Raw genomic sequence first — 13,950 nt, 5'->3', positions numbered from 1 at the left:
CCACCTCTTACATTCAGTGTCAAACTTGGCTTCAGGTTAACTCTAGCCATGAGGTGCTGCATAACGTGCCAAGGGAGAGGCATCCAGGGTGTGATACTAGGCAGGCTTTTTTTGCACTGAATTTTAGAAACAGAGATTCATTGAGAGGGAAGGAAGAAGACATGGCCACAGAGCTGCACTCAGAGGTCCTAGAGGCCTTCCTAGAAGTGGTTTGTGGACAGAATAAATACTATTGGTGTGTGACAAGCCTTCTGTAAAAAGCTCACAGGTCACTTCAGACCTACTACAGGGGAACAAGCTACTACACTGGTTTACTTTTCATTTCTCTAAAACGTACAGCAACCCAAAGCCTGATGCTTGACCCGAGTCAAGAGATGTTGGGACAAACCACCAACGGGCTGCCCTGGACTCTGGAAGGCCAGATGGCAGCCAAGCCAGTCCCTACCACACTCAGCATCCCTGAGCACAGCTGGCTGCTCTGGGCAAGTTTCCGAGCCATAGCTGTTGGCATCCTGGATGTATTGCAGAGGCGCCCCAGGGCACTAACAAGGTTCTTGTCATGCCCAGGGGTGGGAGGCAAAAACACAGCATTAACTAAAGTCCCCTGAGAACTGAAGCACAGTGAGAAGGAGAAAAGGGTAGCGTTTCCTCTGTCACTCTGCCTCCACAGGGAGAAAGATATTATGCTACTACCAGCACCAATGACACAGTCTTACTCCAGATGATGGCACCTGGGGCGGGGGTGGAGAGGCTCAGCACAGACCCCTGCCGTGAGAGTACCTCCAGTGACAGCCTTCCTTACAGCTGTCCTTGACCAAGTCTGGGTCATCTCACCAGCCATGGCTCATGGCAACATATGTATGTCCCATCACCAGGGCTTGGACTCCCCAGCTAACTGATCTGCCAATTTTTAGCAATTTCAACTCAAATGCTAGAGGGTTAAGAAAGTTTGGGTCCCAGAAGCCCAACACGTTCCTCTTCCCAATCTCCTGCATTTCACAGAAACACCAGGCCCCCAAACGTCCACCAAAAGGCAGCTGTCCATGTGGCTGGCCCTAGCCCAAGGCCAATCACAGAACCCACTTACAAGGCCCCAGAGGTTTCATCCAATCACAACAGAGAGCTGGCTTGACCCCTGCCCTCATTGGATAATGCTGTCTGGCTGGCCATTCTGGGCCACCTGTCCAGGGTCAGAGGCTGGAGCAGGGTTTGGTGTGTTGCTCTGCAGATAGCGGCGGAAATCTTTTATCATGGGCCGAAGGACCTGTATGAGGACGCTCAGAGCTGCCTGGGTGCCCTCCATGGCCTGGGCCTGGCGCTCCTGGGCACAGGCTTGCACCTCTTGGGAGCGGCGGATCATCTGTAGGAGGTCATTCTGCTGTTCCAGATGCTGGGCGATCTCCTTCACGTGTAGATTGGTGACCCGCTGCTCTTGGATCAGCTTGGCTGAGTTGAGGGCGATACGGCTCTTGAGTGCTTGTGGCTTGACTGACGTGTCTGCGTGCTGGGTCATCATCTCCACGGGGGCCTCGGCTGGCAGGGGTGGGGGAGCTTCGGCTGTGCAATACTCTACCACTCCCTCCTCCAGAGTGTGATAGGTGGTTTCAGTGGGGACTGCAGGGAAGAAAGAGCAAAGGCAGACACAGGTCATTTTCTAGAAGGAGTAAAACTGGACACATGGAATGAGAAGGCCATTAAGCTCTGTCCTAGAGAGAGACAAGGGAGCTCTGGTAGCATAGTGCATAAGGCATTTGACTGCTAACCAGAAAGCTGGCGGTTCAAACCCACCAGCCACTCCTCAGAAGGAAGGTTGGGCAATCTACTTCCATGGTGATACGGCCTTGGAAACCCAAGGAGGGGTCGCTATGAGTCGGGTCTGACTTGAAGGCACATAACAACAACAGAGAGAGACAAAGGGGAATTCAGGCCTCCCTGGCTTTATAGCTATTCATGTATCAATCTAGAATCCAAGGGATTTCGAATTAGAATCTTAATCTACTTGGTAAGCAAAGAGTCAGCCTTAGGTCTAACAAAAGCAAAGATGCTAATAATGATACCAACAACAATTTTAGAGCACCTACTATGTGACACTCATTGCGATTGAATCGATCCCAACTCAGAGGTACCCTGGGACAGAGTAGAATTGCCTCACATCCTAAGCTGTAATCTTTACAGAAGCCGATTGCTACATCTCTCTCTCCCTCAAAAGGGCTAGTGGGTTTGAACCACCAACCTTTTGGTTAGCAGCCAGCAACTTAACCATTCCCTAAGGCATTTGACCACTAACCAGAAGGTTGGCAGTTCAAACCTACCAGCCACTCCGCAGAAGGAAGACTGGACAATCTACTTCCATAAAGATTTACCGCCTCAGAAACCCAAAGGGGGTAGCTATGGTCGGAATGGACTCAGTGAGTTTGGTTTTTTTGGACTATGTGACAAGCACTGAGTGAAGCCCTTTATACTCAGCTCAATGATGCCTCATAATGACACCAAGAAGTAGTTACCGTCATCTCCATTTTCAGAGATGAGGAACAGACTCAGATGCATAGAGTGACTTACTTATCGTCACACGGCTAATTCAGCAGCGCCAGGACGCAAACCAAGTCTTCCTGACATCAGAGTCCAACATGCTCCTTATCATCCCACTGAGCTGCTTCTAGCTAATAAAGCCAACACACTTCCCAGAGTGGGACCCACAGTAGGCATCTCGTGTGAGGCACTCCACACAAGCTCTTTGCAGCCAGACTAGCCCTGCTTCATCTGGTGCTTTCTTGATCTCCACATCCCTTGTCGACAAGCAGAAAAGAAGTGGGGCAAGAGCAGCAAAAGTGCCTGGTACGTGTTTCACTGTCTTCCTGATCACCTTGGTCACTGGGATACCTAAAGGTCCTTCCTATCCCAAAACAGCAACTGGTACAGTAACAAACCAATGTTTGTCCTCCTTTTCCCACCTAAATATAACTGAGAAATGACACCTTTCTATCAGCAACTGTGGGGGTGATGATACTCATATATACCCAATTTTCCCAAGTCCCACAGAGACTCACTGGTTGATACAGTTCATAGCCCATCTCAAACAAGTAAAGAGTCACCAACACAAATGTTTATCTGAAATAAAAAATGCAGCCTGAGCCAAATTCTGTTGTTCATAGCTGAGAACCTTTGAAAGGATTCTAAGTAGGCTGCTTGGGCCTCCCAGCATGTGAGGAAGCTTAATCTTCTACATCCTTCAAAGCCAACATCAACTGTATTCCCCCCACCCCCAATGGAATTCTCCAGCTAGAATACCTCTTTCTCTTCTGAGTTCTTATGTTTTCCCAACTGACAGTGCAGTTACTCATTTGTGTATCTTATCTGTCCGACTAGAATATGACTTGCCTCTATTTTAAACACCTTGGTAATCCCAGGGCCCAGCACAGGGCTTGGCACAAAATAAGTACTAATGTTTGATGAATGAATGAGTAGAGTATCAGCAGGAACCATGAAGTTCCCCAAGGACACAGTAGTGTCTGATGAATGTTCACACACTGAAAACAGATGACCTTTGTCCAGAAATGATGTACCACTTGGGCATTATTATTTCCATCTAATCATTCAACAGGAGCTCTGGCAGCATAGTGCCTAAGGCACTTAACTGCTAACCAGAAGGCTGGCAGTTCAAACCCACCAGCCACTCCTCAGAAGGAAGGATGGGCAATCCTACTTCCGTAGTGATACTGCCTCGGAAACCCAAGGAGGGGGTCACTATGAGTCGGGGCCGACTAGACGGCAAATAACAACAACAACAATCATTCAACAAATAGGTCCTGACTGCCTACTATGTGCCACACCCTGTGTTACTTCCTATGGAGATATAGACATGGTCTCTGTCTTCAAATACCACACAGTTCAGCAAATGAGGATAAAGTCATGAACATAAATGGTGGCAAAACACAGTAGAAAGCTGTCCAGCTCATCAGAAGTCCAGACTACATGCTGAGGAAATCCCAAAGAGAACAAGATCACTTATGTCTGGTAAGCTCTTAAAGGACCTGTGGTCTTCCAAGACCATGTGACCTTTGACCCTTGGCAGCCAAACTTCCCCAGGTTGTCCCAGCTCTTGCTGACCCTTCCCATTTATGTATGCCAAACTGAGCAGGAGAGGTCACTCACTCTGTGTCAGGGTGACCGTGGCTGCGGCTGCAGTGGCCGTGGGTCCGAGGGCCACAGGGTGGATCTCTGTAGTAGTGGGCAGGCTGATGATGGTGGCCTCGCCCAGCAGGTTGCAGATGCGTTGCTGCATGGGGGATAGCAGTACAGGGGCTACAGTTGGGCCAGCACCACCACTGCCACCACCTGTCCCAGGCCCACCAGCTCCATCCTCCTCAGTGGGCCCAGGGGCCTCGCCACCTTCCACAGCTGCCCGGACCTGGGCAACCTTGCGACGGACCTCGGTCTTGAGATCAGACCACTTCTTCTTGACCTCGGGCAGCTCCCTTCGGCAGGTGGCCACAGCGTTGACCCTCCTCAGGATTCCGTGCCAAGCGGCACTCTTGGCGGCCAGAGGGACCCCGGCGTTGAAGTGGTTCACCAGCAGGTGCTTCTTCAGCTCCAGCTCCTCCACGATGATCTCCACCTCCCGCTCAGAGAAGTTCATCTTCCTCTTCTTGGCTGGGACGGCCATGGCCTTTCCTCTCCCTTCCTTTAAACTAAATTATAATTCCCTCAACCGCCCTAATTTCCTTTCTCTTCTTCCTCAGCCACGCCCCTCACCCACTCCCCCTACAGGGGATATACCGGGCTTGCCCAAGGCCAAGTACCAGGCCTTTGGTAACCCCTCTTGCTACGCAAAGTGCGTAGGGCCCAGCCCTGACCGGCCCAGCCACAGGCAGCCAGCTGCGTAATGGCTTCCTGAATCTGCCTCTTCCGCCGGGGTATGCGGTGATCCGCCCACTTCCCATCTTCCCGCCTCCCAGCTCTTCTCCAGGGGAACCCACCCTGCCGGTTGGTAGCGGCGCAAAGATCAGGTCGATCACTGGTTCTTTTGGTTAGTCGTTCAAATGAAGAAAAAAGCCCGCCTACTTAATGGAATTAGCCTGATCATTGGTCTCAAGGAATGTCTGTCGCTACAGATCGCTCCGCCCATCCAGCTCTTGCTCACGTCCATTGGAAAATCATTCTGTCATTCAATCATCAGTATTACGACTATTAAGCCGTTAAAATCAGCTATTTTATTGGTGGTTTAGGGAGTTAGACCAGCAAAACCTAGCCTCCTGAGGATATTTGGTGCATTCGGGCTTGAGCCATTGGCCAATTTTTTAATGCCACCCAAGGACGCGAATTCTGCAGTTCATAACTGGTGCTCACACAAATCCTGTTACCCATAGTAGATTTACGATTTTTCCGTACCCAAGCCCTCCTTCTAGCCTTATGATACCGCAATCTAAACAGCGTTTCTCAATGTAAATTGGACACGGGGCCTTCTGCCTGCCAATCATTGACTTTTACCTATCGCTGCGTGATTTCTTCTCGTCGGCCCGCTTCAGCCAATCCACGATTCCCTCAGTTTGAATTGGTCCCAGGCTGAGCCAGCATTGCCCCGCCCTCCCCATTGATCCGGTAGACCTGCGTCGCGTGGGCCGCCCTTAGGTAGGCTCCGCCCGGCGTCCAGCTCCGCCCCGGTCGCCATTCGGGCTTGTGACTGGCCGGCGGCGAGCCCGAGGGCGTGGTCAGCGAGTGAGCGCGCGGCGGGGCGGGGCTCCCGGAAGCAGCCCCTCCCCCCAGCTTGCCGGCATCTGGGATCCCGCGCCCGAGGTGTGAGAATACCCGGCGTGACTTCCGCGCTCTGCCTGCTCGCCTGTCGCCCCGGTCCCGCGCCCGTCGCCCCTGCCTCGCGCCCGATGGTTAGCAGTGTGTTGTGCCGCTGCGTGGCTTCTCCGCCGCCGGACGCCGCCGCCGCCGCCTCGTCTTCCGCCTCGTCGCCTGCGTCTATAGGGGACCCGTGCGGCGGCGCCGTCTGCGGGGGTCCGGACCACCGGTTGCGCCTGTGGAGTCTCTTCCAGACGCTTGACGTCAACCGCGACGGAGGCCTGTGTGTCAACGACCTGGCGGTGGGGCTTCGGCGCCTGGGACTGCATCGCACCGAGGGCGAGCTCCGGGTAGGTGGCACGCACCGTCCGCGCGGGCGGACAAGGGGCCCCATTGCTGCCTTCCGGCATCTCCAGGAGGGCCTGGTGACAGGTCGGGACGACCAGGCGTCTTAGACAGCACCTTGGAGCTTGGCAGGTCTAGCTGGACTGCCCCTTGAGCTGGGTGGGACCCCTAATGTTCAGAAGGATAGTGTCCCCTTACTGACACAGACAGCCCATTTGTGTCCTGGTGGGAATGGAGTTCCTTCCTGACTTCTGTGAGTGCTTGGGCTAAGGAGAAAGGCTCTTCGTGGGTATAGGTTGGTGCCCTCTAAGCCTTCTGATCGGCAAAAATCCCTTCCTGTCTTGGCTATCCACAAAGCGTGAGAAGGGCAAGTCTCAGGAATCCACCTTCCTCACCTCCTGACTTCAAGGCCAAGCTAGATGCTCCCGTTGCATTGACAGGTTCATCCACATGTCTCCAGCAGCACCTCCCTTCCCTCTGTTTCCATGCCACCCGTGGGTGGTGAGCTGGTTCCTCTCAGAAGTATGTGGGAGTGGGAGAAAATGGGAACTGGGGTTTCAGGCAGATCTGTGACAATGTGGGTGGTGAGAACTGACAGTGCTCGTGATTTCAGGCTCACCCCCTTGCCATACTTATCCAGAAAATGGGACCATCATCCCTTGCAGGATTGTACTGTAGATGGAATGAAAGAATTTGAGGGGAAAATCTTCCTAAAAGTGGAAGTTCTAGGAAAGAGGGAGATTGTTAGTTTTGTTCTGGGGCAGGGGTGTTTGTGAAGAAATGGCCATTTCTGGAACTGCCAGAAAGAGAAGTGTTGTCCTTTTTGTGTAAGAACTTGGAGCACCGGCTGCTTCTTCCCCTTGTCTCTTATAGTATGTGTTTCTGTCTGCCTTTTAGCTATAGCTGCTCTCCCCCAAGTATTTAATTTATCACAGTTTAGCCTGATTACAACCTGAAGTAGGACTACCAAAAGCTAACGTATTTCTCTTCTTAGTTTGTTGGTTTGATCCATTTGTACATAGAATAATTAGAGAGCCACTTAAGGCCAAGTATGAAAAACTCTTCTGATAAAACGCCAGTGAATTAAACCAATTTGTTGGTTGGGTGGGTGTATGTAGGTGCTTTTAACTCATGTCCAAGAAATCTTGGATCCACATTCAAGATAATGAACCTACTTAGGATCAGCCAGGAAGACCAAAGGTAACACTATGCAAGATAGACTTGTTGGGTGAAGTCCAAAAGATGTAGTGATAAGCTTTAATTTTTTTTTAAAAAAGTAAGTTTTACACAAAATGGTGTGAGCTAGATGTTTCCCCATAGAGAAATTGCTTGGAAAGATAGCAAGGCTAAACTCAGGGGCTTGTATGTACTTAGGGGATCAGGAGGGTATGGATCTGCTTTTATAAACCTACCTACTTGGCATATGCCACTGTTCACATTGAGGGCATCTGGCTGTGGGAGTGTATTAATGTTTATACCACACTTTGTACAGCAGCTGGAGTCACAATGTTCTAAGGGCAAATAAGGAGAAAGTGATCATTTTTCTTTCCAGTGTTGAAAGGGGAAGCCTTTTGATTAACCAAACGGAACCTGCCACCTTGGAGTTACTCTGACCCTAAATCTTTGACTCTGTGACTGTAAAAGAAATAGTGGCATGTGGGTGGCTGATTTCTAACTTCACAAGGGATAAGGAGAATCAAGATCAACAGCCCAAGCCTGATTCCTATGAGGAAGAGGTCAAACAAACCTCCTCTCTCCGACCTTTTCACTAATTCTGATGCCAGCCGTCCCCCCATGGCACTCTCTACTTCTCTGCTGGGTTCGATAATTCATTGCAGTGGATGATGGCCACACAGAACTCACAGACCATTCTCAGTTATGGAATTTCTTAGAGAAATAGCAAATTACAATGCAAGATCAGTAATGACTCCACTCAGGATACAGATCATTGATCAGGGCAGCAATGCCCGTAGGCAGCTCTCTCTCTCTGGCTCTTGGCCCCTAGGCCTGGCCTCTGCCTTACTCGGGCGAGTGTTAAAAAGCTCTTTAGCTCCCCCAGTAAATGCCTGGGGGTACCCTACTCAACCAACAAGCCTTGGCCCAAAGATGCTCAGTGCTTTCTGCTCCGTGGGTCACATACCCACTGTAACCACCATACTCTGTGGACCAGGAAGCCTGCTGCACCATCTCATGCCTATCTCCCAGTTCTTCACGAGGGGTAAGGAGAATCGACCACAACCACAGCCACTGCCTCTCACTATCTTATACCATCTCTGGTGTCACAGCTCTCTCTTTCTGTGTCTTCTGGGTCTAGGAGGTTCTGAGTGTAAGGAGCCCAGGTCTAAAAAACACATTGCACTATCATCTCTTCTTGGTGGTAATAAGATCCTTTCCACACCCCACACCCTCCCATTTGTGCTTGGAATGGCTCCTTTTAAGCTTACGAGGATGATAAAAATGACCAGTCCTTTCGTTAGGGTTTCATACACCTTATTTGCGTGGTGACTGCTAACCAGAAGGCTGGCTGTTCAAACCCACCAGCCCCTCCTTGGAAGGAGGGTTGGGCAGTCTATTTCCGTAGTGATACCTCCTTAGAAATCCAAGGAGGGGTCACTATGAGTCAGATCCACCTTGTTGGCAATGAGTTTGAGTTTTACTCCCAATGGTGCCATATACCTTATTTGCATTATTAACAAGTTATCCAATCAGTTGGTAGGCCGTAACACCTTATTTGCATAGCCACACCCAACCATTTGGTGAGAGTTGAAAGACCGTAAAAGTGATCCATCACACCATAGACTCATGTTTTATAATATAAAACATTTTTTTTATTCTTTTGGTCTGTAGATTTAGTATGAACTCTTCCTATAACTTTTTCAGCTTTGGGACAAACTACATTACCATACCACTTAAGGAGAGATTAGGAATGATCCATTTTATTAGTTTATTATACCTGTACAGGAGCTCGGGTGGCTTAGTGCCTAAGGCATGTGACTGCTAATCAAAAGGCTAGCCCACCAGCCACCCCTCAGAAGGAAGACTGGGCAATCTACTTTCGTAGAGATGCCACCTCAGAAACCCAAGGAGGGATCGCTATGAGGCGGATTCAACTTGATGGCAGTGAGTTTGGTGTTTTGTTTTTTTTTTTTAGTTTGTAGAGAAGCACAAGTTAGTCCTATGGTGAATTTTTGAAGTATTAGAGAGAGAATCTGCCTTTCTGTCAATAACTGGGCAACAGGAAGACACCCTGCCTCTGGTGCTACCATATCACTTCCTGTTGAAGTAGTACCAGTATTAGCTACCTGCAGACAAAGCAGTGCTCTAGTTGTGTAGAAATAACCAGCTACGTTCTAGTTGATTTTAACTCACGATAACCCCATGTGTGTCAGGAGAGCAGAACTGTGTTCCCTAGGGTTTTCAATAGCGGATTTTTCAGTAGATGGCCAGCCCTTTCTTTAAAGGTACCACGGGATAGGCTGGAACCTGCAACTTTCTGCTTAGCAGCAAGTTCGCCACTATTGCCGAAGTAGCAAGAGCTAAAAGAGAATTTGGGGGCCCTTCAGTTCAAAATGGATCATCTGCCTTGAGAATAGATGTTGAGAAACACCTCACGCTTTGGAAGCTGCTTCCTGTGACTCAGAGAACCAATCTGAGATGCTAGGGTTTGCATAGTAATTAATTGTGAGTGCTTGTCAGGGGGAGGTGGGTGAGCCTGGGCCTCGGGACTGCACAAATCCTCCTGCTTGCTTCCAGCAGCCTAGGTCAAGATTTCTTTATAAATAATCCAGCAAGTTTTAACATCTGCCTTTGTTGCAGAGCTTGGAATAGTCAAAGAAAAGTTACTTAAAATGGAAATGGGCAGAGAAACCCATGGCAGCCAGCCAGGGAAAATTTTCTTTGGGCATGTGAGTAAGAAGCCTGTCCTGGGACAAAAGAAGGAAAGGGTTTATTAAAGAAAGAAAAAAGATGACGACACTGGTAGTGACTTTGGGAGTTGCAACTTCAGCCAGAGCTAATTATAGCATTGCCTATTTAAGGCATTTTCATGTGACCAAACAGAATCTTTGTCTTGAAACATAGGTTAGAATTCTCCCAGCCAATTAGAGGAAGAGAGCAAGCTGTGTTACTTGTAAGTAGTTGTCCCTTTAGCTGAGACTTGTGGAGAGTGGGCTCTCTTGCAGGACTGGTGTTTGATGCACATAAGGATTGTAGATAATGCTGTGGTTAAGGCTGCTGATTTGTTGTTGTTCGGTGCCGTGAGTCAGCTCCAACTCAGCGACTCACTGTACAAGAGAACGAAACGCTGCTTGGTCCTGCGCCATCCTCATGATCCTTGCTGTGCTTGAGCCCATCAACTGCAGCCACTGTGTCAGTCCACCTCGTTGAGGTTCCTGATTCAGACACTTCAGTAATATGGCTTGAGCTTGCATAGGCACTGTGGTAGTTAAATTTGTATGTCAACTTGGCTGGGCCTGGTTGAGTGGCTGGGCAGCTAGTAGTGGTAGTTATTCCCCATGATGAGACTGGCAATCAGTTCCATGGTGGGATCTACCACAAGCAGCTGAGTAGCTGCCTTTGGGATGTGGTCTGCTTCCTGTATATAAGGAGAAGCCTTGGGAAAGGTCTCTAGCTTATGGCACGCTTGGACCCTGCATGTAGCCGTGTCGTTGTTCAGCAGCCTGCCATGCTCTGCCGACCTTGGGACTTAAAATGGACTTGAATTAATAATGGCCTGCCGTGTGGTTTGGTAACATCGGGACAGTGCCTTCTTACTTATTAATCTTGGGCTTGGCAGTCTCAGCAGCCAGCAGCTGTCTGAGTGAAGAAAAGCCTCTAGTTTCAGTGGGCCGGGAGCAGGAGCAGAGCTGAAGCCCAAGGCTGAGGATAGGGGTTTAAAAAGATGATGGAACGACCTCAGAAATCATTTGACCACTAAGGCAGACAATGAATTGGAACCACCTTCTGCTTCCTGGTCCACTCATCTTTATACCAGTTGTTTGAGGAGCATGAAGAGAGTGGTGGGTGTTTTGGAGAAGAAAGACAAGAGATCTGTTTTGGACCTTCTTTGTTCTTCCTCAAAGGATATGTTTCAAGATTATCCAGAGATTATCCAGTCAGTGAGAATGCAGCCCTGCCCCAATTCTCTCCTTGACCTGAGCCATATAAACTGAAAACCTGAGAATGTGCCCTGCCCTAATCCTTTCTTTGACCTGAGCTGTTGTTGTTGTTGTTATGTGCCGTCAAGTCAGACCCCACTCATAGTGACCCTCCTTGGGTTTCCGAGGCAGTATCACTACGGAAGTAGATTGCCCCATCTTCCTTCCAAGGAGTGGCTGGTGGGTTTGAACCTCCAGCCTTCTGGTTAGCAGTCAAGTACCTTTAGGCACTATGCTACCAGAGCTCCAAAAACTAAACCCACTGCCTTTAAGGTGGTTCTGACTCTTGGAGACACACCCCCACCTCACCCCCACCCCAGAAGGTTTCCAAGTCTAGAAATCTTTTGAAGCAAACTGCCCACCTTTTGTTTGTTGTTGTTATGTGCTGTCTCCAGTGGACCCCTAGTGACCCCACCTTGAGTTCCCCAGGTGGTATTATTGTGGAAGTAGATTGCCCAGCCTTCTGGAAATGCCTTAGGCACTACGCTACCAGAGCTCCTTAGGTTGCTGGTTGCTGGTTTGTTTCTGGCTCGAAGGACCTTTTGGTTAGCACTACTGTTTTAACCACTGCAGGCAATCCCTGTTGACATGAATGAATTGAATGGAGGATCCGTAATATCAAGCTGGTATTGCTCAATTAGACAGATGTGTTGCACTCTATACTTTAAAAAAAGAAAAAAAGCAATTTGGGTGAAAGTTTACAGAGCAAATTCATTTTCCATACAGCAGTTCATACACATTTGTTTCATGACATTGACTGCAATTCCTCACAATGTAACAGCTCTCTTCTACTTCTTCCCTGTGGTTACCTCTTCTCTGTGTCCTTCTTTCCTATGCATTCCTGCCCCCTGAGCTATTTCCCTGTGCAAACACTGCCCTTCTGTTCTCCCATGATTGATAGTTCTAAGGAGTGTATCTACCTGATGTAAATGTTGACCCCATATGCCTGTCTGTCATATGGCTGGAAGCCATGGGCGTACATTCAATTCCAGACCCAAAGGGTAACTAGGAGTCATAGCCTCCGGGGTCTTACCAGGCTCTATCAGACCAGTAAACCTGGTCTTTTTTATGATTTTGAGTTTTGTTCCTTTTGAACTCTATACTTTTTAACATTTGGCCATTTGTAGGGAGGATGGTTCCAGAATAGTTGGACTGAACAAAAAATATAAGAAAGAAAGAGCCTTTGTCATAGAAAAGAGATGGACATCATTTAATGTAATATAATAGCCCATTAAACTGAAAAACCAAACCCACTGCCCTGGAGTTGATTCTGACTAATAATGACCCCCATTGGGTTTCCAAGGCAGTAAATCTTTATGGAAGTAAATTGCCCCATCTTCCTTCCATGGAGTGGTTGATGGGTTTGAACCACCAACCTTCTGGTTAGCAGTCAGTGGTTAGTCAATACCTTAAGGCATTGAACCACCAGAGCTCCTAATAGCCCGTTAGGAAAAGGGGGAAAAAAAAGTTTTTTTTGCTGATTGGATTTAATTCATGTGCTATATTGATGTAAAATTGTTATATTGTAAAATTGTTATATTGATGTAAAATTGTTATATTGATGTAAAATTGCTTCCTGCCTCCAAGTAATTGTCATCAATCAACTAGAAGACTTTTTTTTTAAATAGTTGACAACAGGGAACGGTAGGGTCAGGTACCCTGATCCCTGGACTGTGTAAGAAGACAGACACCAAGAGTTGGCCTGATCTGAAGCCTCAGTTGATGTTCAAAGAGTCAGTAATTATTGAAGTCTCACAGGAACCACAGGGGAATGAGAAGAATAAATATTTTGCTGGTATTCATCTCCAGTCCAGCTGAGTACAGCTGTGAGATGAATTCAGTGAGCTAAACTATACTTAGATCGGAGTAGTATTGTTACTAAGTCTGGACAGACTTCATTTTTCACCATTTCCTATTACACTTCTGTGAATTTAGCAGCATCTTCGAATTTAGACTTTGAAGGGTCAGTGGGCATCGTGGGCCAGCCTGCTACCCAATGTAGGGCTCATTCCTCCTGTGGCATTCTTGGCAGACGGTCATCCAGCCCATTCCATTGTGGCCGCGTAGCAATCATTGTTAGTTCTTGTTGTGTCTGACAGAGCTCTGTCTTTGTAACTGCTACCATTTGTGTCAGGTTTACCTTCTGGAGCAACATAAAAAGGAGATTAGAGTCCAGGGGTGCTTCACGTATGTGAAAATGGCTGTCTTAAATTCCTGTTGTCTCTGTTGCTTTTGAAAACAGATGCTTTCATCCGTTTGTCACATGTTATGCTATCCACACCTCTCAGGGTTCCCTCATCTGAGGTGTGTACCATGGAGATCAAGAGTACAGACTTCGTGGTACAGACCTAAGTTCAAATATTGTTTCTGCCACTTGCCCACTTTGTGACACTGAGTAATGTCTCTCTTTCCTTCCCAAAAACATGGTGGTATGAATACCTACTTCATAAATCGTGTGCATTAAATTATAATAAGTATATAAAGAGCTTGACACAAGTTCAGTACATAGTTTATTTTTCCCCCATTGATTCTTTGAAAATAAGATGCCCAAGATTGGTCAGAAACACCTCCATTTTCTCCCAGATTGCTGAGGTGAAAAGCGAAGTGCAAGGGAGGACAGAACCTAGAGGAGTCGGTGACGCAGGGTGCGTAGCCCCCAGGT

At 48.3% G+C, this 13,950-nt stretch overlaps 2 protein-coding genes across 2 annotated transcripts in view; one reads left to right on the top strand and one right to left on the bottom strand.

The window, feature by feature from the left end:
* Positions 1-1,141: 1,141 nt before the first annotated feature.
* NAIF1 (nuclear apoptosis inducing factor 1) lies at positions 1,142-4,663 on the bottom strand. The gene is made up of 2 exons (XM_007944293.1): positions 4,153-4,663; positions 1,142-1,614 (listed from the first exon to the last, which is right to left on the bottom strand). The coding sequence occupies exons 1-2, from the start codon at positions 4,661-4,663 to the stop codon at positions 1,142-1,144; spliced, it is 984 nt and encodes a 327-aa protein (XP_007942484.1).
* A 1,216-nt stretch (positions 4,664-5,879) lies between these two features.
* The window catches only part of SLC25A25 (solute carrier family 25 member 25), a 31,034-nt gene continuing 22,963 nt past the window's right edge, over positions 5,880-13,950 (top strand). Inside the window, exon 1 of the mRNA XM_007944286.1 lies at positions 5,880-6,137. Within this exon, the coding sequence (XP_007942477.1) occupies positions 5,880-6,137 (258 nt within the window). The remainder of the gene's footprint in view (positions 6,138-13,950) is intronic.

This window comes from Orycteropus afer, unplaced genomic scaffold, assembly GCF_000298275.1.
Source record: "Orycteropus afer afer isolate SDZICR_OR568_19922 unplaced genomic scaffold, OryAfe1.0 scaffold00123, whole genome shotgun sequence".
In the NCBI taxonomy this organism is placed as follows: Eukaryota; Metazoa; Chordata; class Mammalia; order Tubulidentata; family Orycteropodidae; genus Orycteropus; species Orycteropus afer.
Note: the sequence above shows the minus strand (reverse complement) of the source record. Positions and strands in the feature narration are given on the sequence as shown.

Coding starts and splice junctions, on each gene's coding strand:
- NAIF1 (XM_007944293.1), bottom strand. CDS start 4,663: ATGGCCGTCCCAGCCAAGAAGAGGAAGATGAACTTCTCTGAGCGGGAG. Junction 1,615..4,152: donor CACGGTCACCCTGACACAGA/GTGAGTGACCTC, acceptor TCTTCCCTGCAG/TCCCCACTGAAACCACCTAT.